Source organism: Octopus bimaculoides, chromosome 13, assembly GCF_001194135.2.
Source record: "Octopus bimaculoides isolate UCB-OBI-ISO-001 chromosome 13, ASM119413v2, whole genome shotgun sequence".
NCBI classification, from domain to species: domain Eukaryota; kingdom Metazoa; phylum Mollusca; class Cephalopoda; order Octopoda; family Octopodidae; genus Octopus; species Octopus bimaculoides.
In genome coordinates, this window is record NC_068993.1 from 54,022,444 (window position 1) to 54,029,417 (window position 6,974).

Genomic DNA, 6,974 nt, shown 5'->3' on the forward strand with positions numbered 1-6,974 from the left:
TGATATTTTATTGGTCTCTTTTGCTGAACTGCTTGGGATGTAAACAAACCAACACCAGTCATCAAGAGGCAGGGCAGGTCAAACACAAACACACAGTCATACATACATGTATGTATATATATATATATATATATATATATATTTATATATATATATTTGATAGGCTTCGACACAGTTCCCATCTACCAAATTTACTCATAAGGCATTGGTCGGTCCTGAGCTATAGTAAAAGAGATTTAGCCAAGGTGCCATGCACTGGGATTGAACCCAAAATCACGTGGTTGCAAAGCAAGCCATGCCTGCGCTGAGCAGTAGTAGTTTTTGTTGTTTTACTTGAAACAATTCAGAAGCAAATATCAAAATTTTCAGAAATGCTCCTGTCCATGCTATTGAGGAGAAAGTAAGTAAAAGGGAGGAAAGAAACAGACTAATAGAGAGGAAAGAGTAATAGAGAGAAAAAGGCTAATAGGGAGGAAAAGGTAGTAGAGAGAAACAGAGGAAAGAGTAGTCGAGAGAAAAAGGCTAATAGGGAGGAAAGAGTAGTAGAGAGAAACAGAGGAAAGAGTAGTCGAGAGAAAAAGGCTAATAGGGAGGAAAGAGTAGTAGAGAGAAACAGACTAATAGAGAAAGAATTAGACTGATAGAGAGGAAAGACTGATAGAGAGAAATAGACTGAGAGAGAAGAAGGCCTGAAAGAAAGGCAACAATAGTAAGGAAGAAGTTTTCTGTAAACCGTCTACAGCTGAATCTGTTCAATTTACTGTTGCTCATTCAATTGATGTAGATATTACAACTACTCTTTTCCTCTCAACTATAATCTCAGGTCATCCATCAATGATCGAGACAGTAGGTTTCTTGCTCATAGTTGCGGTAACAGAAAGTCAGACTGGAGACTTTGCAGCTTCCACTCCGATACTTCAAACATGCTTCACCATTTATCCTCCTAAGAGTTAATTAAATTATTACCAATTATTCTCTGAAGTCATTTCATTGTAATATAATTCACTTACTATAAAATTTCCCTTGGACTTATTATAAAGAACCCGATTGTGTATATATGCTCCACAAACACTCTCATACACAAAAACTCACATATCTTTATATATATATATATATATATACACACATATATGCATAGAGTGAGGTTATTTACTACATTTATCTAGAACAAACAAAGGAAACTACAACAAAGCATGCAATGGAATGGAAGAGAGAGAATCAAACATCACTAAATACTAATTTTCATGACCTGAAAGAAATCAACTTACCAGAGATCAGTCTGAGAACACCTGATGAACAAAAATTATTTGGTGCATTAAGTAATTAACCCTATTTGAGCCTTTAATCAGTTGAAGAAGAAATTCATCTGTTCCTGTATTTTTTTTTTTAAATAACTTTTATTACAAAAAGAGCCTACATTTGTAATAGCAAAGCACCTAAATTTATAACAAAATGTACATATATTTACTATAAAACAGCTCCTAGATTTTTGATAAGTTAGAATCTATATTTATCATAAAATAGTACATACATTTACTATAATCTCGTACCAGCACTTACTATAAGATAGCATTTATATTTACGATATAAATTGATTGACTATAAAGTAGTATTTAGATTTACCTTAACTCTTTCGTTACTGTATTTATTTTGAGATGCTCTGTGTTTCTTTCAATTACTTTAAATATAACAAAGAATTTTGTAAAATAACTTGGTTATCATTCAGCTAGTGTTAGGAACATAAATTGCGACTAAGGTTTGGTGGAAGATTTTAAATCAATACTTATGAAAACAAGACATTTGTACTCAGAGCCAGAGCTGGTTTCAGCCAGGTTGGTAATGAAAGGGTTAGAGTAGTTCCTACAATTTCTATAAGTACCACTTATGTTTACAGTAAAGTAGTACCTCAGTTTGCCATTAAGTATTAGTACCTTCATTTACTATATAATGGTACCTTCATTTGTTATAAAGTAGTACCTGCATTTGCTATAAAATAGTACCCACCGTTAGTAAAAATAGTACCTATATTTACTGTTCAATAACATCTAAATTTGCGTTGTGGGCTACATTCACAAAAAGGACTGATTAACATGAAGTCGCTCACAAGCAACACCCTTCAACCCAACCTGTTGTATGCAGACCTGCTATCTCACTACTCTGCCATTCTTATCATTACTACAATAGCAGGTATTCTTCAAAGCCAGCTGACCTTGTATCACTGTTACTCAGGCCCACCTGACTCTGCCATCTCCCCTCTTATTGCTACCCTTATAGTGTCGACAACCCTGTCAAAGTATTGCACTAACTTTACTATTCCCTTGTCCTTCCTCCAGAATACCCACCACCACATCCTTGTCTTATGTTGCAGGCGTCAACTGACAGTTGTTCAAGAAGAACGTCAGTCACATCACCCGCATTGAAAACAAGAAAATGTATCAAAATGAACAAGACCGTCATTAAGAAGAAAATTATTCAAAATGATATCAACACTCTTGGATATAATTACAAGAAAAAGAAAGAAGCATAAAGTGTCACTCTGAGAGATTGTTGAATAAAGATTAGGGATGAGATAGGGAAAAGAATCTACCCCAGAAAAGAATCTACCCCAGAAAAGAATCTACCCCAGAAAAGAATCTACCCCAGAAAAGAATCTACCCCAGAAAAGAATCTACCCCAGAAAAGAATCTACCCCAGAAAAGAATCTACTCCAGAAAAGAATCTACCCCAGAAAAGGATCAAAAATGGAGTCAGTTGTATGAAAGCAGTGACTAAAGTAATTAAGAATATGGAAATTAAGAAAGCTGTTTAATTATTAGAAACAGTTGCTGAGATGCTGTTAAAATTATTTTCAAGGGTGTGGCAATTAGGATTCTGAATAAAAAATTCAGAGTTAAAATTCCAATGTATTCATTTTAGTTAAGAAAAAAAAAATCAACAAACAAATGAATAAATAAGATTTTATCAAAGATGCCTTACCTTAAGTTCAGACCATAACAAAATATAAAAATTCCAAATAAAGTTGGAAACCATAGCGAAGTCATTAGCATACCAGTCCAAGCAAAATAGAATGCTATTTTCTCCCCAAAATAATTTCGAATTTTCCAAAGCGGTTGAAACTTCCAGAAAACTGTCCATCTTTTAGAAATGGTGTGACGAGAATCACAGACATGCCCATACGATTCACTTTTTGTATCACTGGATGTTTTGTCTTCTGAAGATTTCTGACTTTCAACTGTTTTCTGTTCCAGTTCATCGATGTCATCATGCAGGATAAAAGAATCATGATACACTTCATGTTTTAGTAAATAAAGCAAACCTAAATTTGAAGAATAAAACAGAAAAAGTAAGTAAAAAATACTCATCTAAAATAATAAACAAGCATCAACAATAATTACTATATATATATATACTCATGCAATCACTTATGAACATCAAATGAAATGACTTTGCTGTCCTTGGATGGACCTAAACCAATAGCACTGAAGCCATAATTATCAAACTTCACCTCAAATGGCCAGTTCACATCCACCAGATGAATAGCACCAGAATTCCATCTCAAATTCTCAACAGCAAACTCAGTACCAGTAAGGGATCATGTGGCTACCCCATGCCACACTACAAAGATAAATGGAGACAGTAAAGAGCACCAACATCAACCCTAAATCTTGAGAGTAACTTGCAGAAGACAGAACAAAATGGTGTCACATCACAAAAGAAATAAAGACAGTTAACATTTATAATGAACGACCTGACAACCCAAAACAAGACCTCTACCAGCCATCAGATATGACACTTGTGACCAGTCGTTCCTCGCAAAAATTGGTCTTGTCAGCAATTAGAGGCACCGGCATAAATGAGGAAGCACAAATGAAGAAGAAACAAGGAGGTCTAATGTTTAATGTGAATATGGTTGAAGAATGAACTCCAAAATTTCATTGAAATACTTTGAAGAGACACACATTTTTTTCTATTTTTGTCTTCCTCTTAATTATCAGTATTACCAGCATTGGCTAATTACTCATCCAAATTCCTCATAAGCAAATAACACAGAAACAATTTCTTCTGGATGGGTAACAACACTGCAGCAGGTGAACATTACAGACGTAAAAATAAGTGAAGTAGTTCAGACAGTCAGAATCTATTAAAGAATAATAAGCTTGAATTTGTCATGGGCAATATGGCAACAGAATTATTTTTGCATATGTAACACTGGCCCCCATGCCAGTGGCACGTAAAAAGCACCAGCCAAATATGGCCAATGCCAGAACCCCCAGACTGGCCTCCATGCCGGTGGCACATAAAAAGCACCATCCGAACATGGCAATGCCAGTACCCACTGACTGGCTCCCATGCCGGTAGCATGTAAAAAGCATCATCCAAGCATGGCAGATACCAGTACCCCCAGACTGGCGCTTGAAATGACTTTGTCTGTAATGCAAATAACCTAACGATTTGTTGAATTAACTTCAACCAACTGACTGCTCATCCTATCAGTCAGACAAACAAACTGACCAGGATAGAAATACTAAGTCAGTCCTCGATGAAGTATGCATCATCTGTTTGTCCGCAACAAGTGACAAGACACAGAGAGGGAGAAGACCCAGTCAACCCATGCAAGCTGATACGGGACTGGTGATGATGATGATGATGATGATAGGGATGACCATGACGATAGAAATATTTCCTCAGTCGGCCTACATCATTAAATCGGGTAGAGCGATGATGAAGTATTACACGTGGGAATGAATGACAGCCACACCACACTTTTCTTTCTCTTCTTTCATAAATCGAACTTCATTTGAAAAATTCTCACCGTGTTCTAGGATATCGATACGGAATTTCATGGAAAACAACTCATTTACAAAAACAAGAGTTATTTCCCTTAGGCACTTTGCAAATTTTTTTACCTGAGCCTGGACAGCAATCGATACACACAAAAACACGCCCAGTGGCACACACATTTATAATACAGATATGCACACAGATAATTATCTATGCACCAATTATATGTATAAGGCGCAGGCGTGGCTGTGTGGTAAAAATTTTGCTTCCCAACCACATAGTTGCAGGTTCAGTCCCACTGCATTACACCTTGGACAAGTGTCTTCTACTATAGCCTCAGACCAACCAAAGCGTTGTGAATGGATTTGGTAGACAGAAACTGAAAGAAGCCCGTCGTATATATATGTGTGTTTGTGTGTGTGTGTGTGTATGTGTGTGTGTGTGTGTGTGCGCGTTTATGTGTGTGTATGTGTCTGTGTTTGTCCCCTAGCGAGCAAAAGGTGCATTTGTTGGGAGAGCATGTGTGAGCTCAGCACCGACTAGTGACCACTTGTATGAAACTTGTTCATACTGCAGATTTCCACTTATACTTTAAGATAAATTTTGCAATTATTATCATTATTAGATTTTTTTTTTGCATATACAGTGTGTGTGTGTGTGTGTGTGTGTGCATATATAAAACTATATCTTACCTCTTAAATCTTTCTCTGATTGGTCCTTCTCTGATTGGTCTTTCTCTGAATGGCTTTTCTCATCTCTATAATCCAGACTGATTAAAATAAGATGTGTCTATAAAAGACAGACAAGAATTGTAACAAATTATTACATTGCAAATTGCTAAACCATTACTGCTAAAAAATTTTTTTTTTAAACTGTAAGTCTACATCTTTCATATAAACACTATGATAAACGTATTGTCCAAAAGCTATTAGACGCATCATAATACATTACAGGGGAAATAAACATCAGAGACGTTTTGCCTCATTAAGAAACTACAGGAGCTATTTTTTAAAATATTGTAAGCTCTTCTCCTGATGATAACTGAAGCTATCACGAGCTCCTTTCAAGCATTGGGCCTCATAGGGACAATGACTGAGACATTTGTTAATTTATCATGCAAAGAAGAGCCATCAAGCCAAGTAAAATAGACTAGTAGCTGGTCGTCAAGAGAGGGTTGAGAGCTGAAGCATTGAAAGTTGACACTTCCACTTGGTGTCTAGTGGAACTATCAGCGATAGTAAGACAGAAGAAGTTAGTGTATTACTATTCTGGTATGAAGAGATACAACGGTATCCTATGACTAGTAACTATTGTGGCTACTAGCATAAAACAGCAACTACAGTACAACGGCAGTCACACATCACACCAGTGGAAGGAACTCACTTTACAACAGTAAGGTTATCTTGAAATAGCAGTGGAACCAGAAGAAAATTTAAATACATTTGTTGGAATTATCAAAATATTACCAATGTATTGACAACATTCTTCACAGTAGAATGGCTGTTTAACCTCAAAATATGGAATATCTGAGAAATTTAAAACTCACAAATACAAGGACAGTTTTCTTTGAATAATATTTGGCTTCTTTTGACTCGGCAGAAAACCAAATGTCTAAGCAAAGGTTCCTGAGTGTAATAATGGTTTTCCTTTTATGAAACAAAGATCTGACAACTAAACATTGCAAGACATTTATCCTGATAAATTAACAGAATCTAATTAGAAATAAAACAAAAATTTCAGTTGTAAAACAATAACAAAATAGAACTTGATTAGGTTTCGTTCTACTTACCAAAAGTGACCGAAGTGCTGGGCGGAAGAATTGGGATGGATCTTCATAGCAATAAAACCAATGAATTTTTTCCATGATGAATGGTGCACTCACGTAATCAACTAATGTGGAATATAAGAAACAAAGAGAAGAACATCTCACAATTCTACAAGATTTGTTATGAAGAAATGTTAATTAATCAAAATGGACCATAGTTCATAACCATTACATATTTCAGTATTCCCAAAGGATGTGAATTAAAGATGCTCATGGTGAGATTTGGACTAAAAATGTAGAAAAGTATTTAACATATAAAATGTGTTACCAATTCTTTAAAATAAAAAAGCAAGAAATAGTAGTAGTAGTAGTAGTAGTAGTAGTAGTAGTAGTAGTAGTAGTAGTAGTAGTAGTAATTGTAAAATAA

General features: G+C 35.4%; 1 protein-coding gene across 1 annotated transcript in view; it reads right to left on the reverse strand.

Annotated features, from left to right (window-relative positions):
• LOC106867556 (anoctamin-7) overlaps nt 1-6,974 on the reverse strand; it is an 87,131-nt gene that overhangs the window by 42,291 nt on the left and 37,866 nt on the right. The window contains exons 6-9 of the mRNA XM_052972260.1: nt 6,572-6,672; nt 5,475-5,571; nt 2,977-3,316; nt 1,269-1,289 (exon numbers count right to left, since the gene is read on the reverse strand). Coding sequence (XP_052828220.1) covers nt 1,269-1,289; nt 2,977-3,316; nt 5,475-5,571; nt 6,572-6,672 — 559 coding nt within the window. The remainder of the gene's footprint in view (nt 1-1,268; nt 1,290-2,976; nt 3,317-5,474; nt 5,572-6,571; nt 6,673-6,974) is intronic.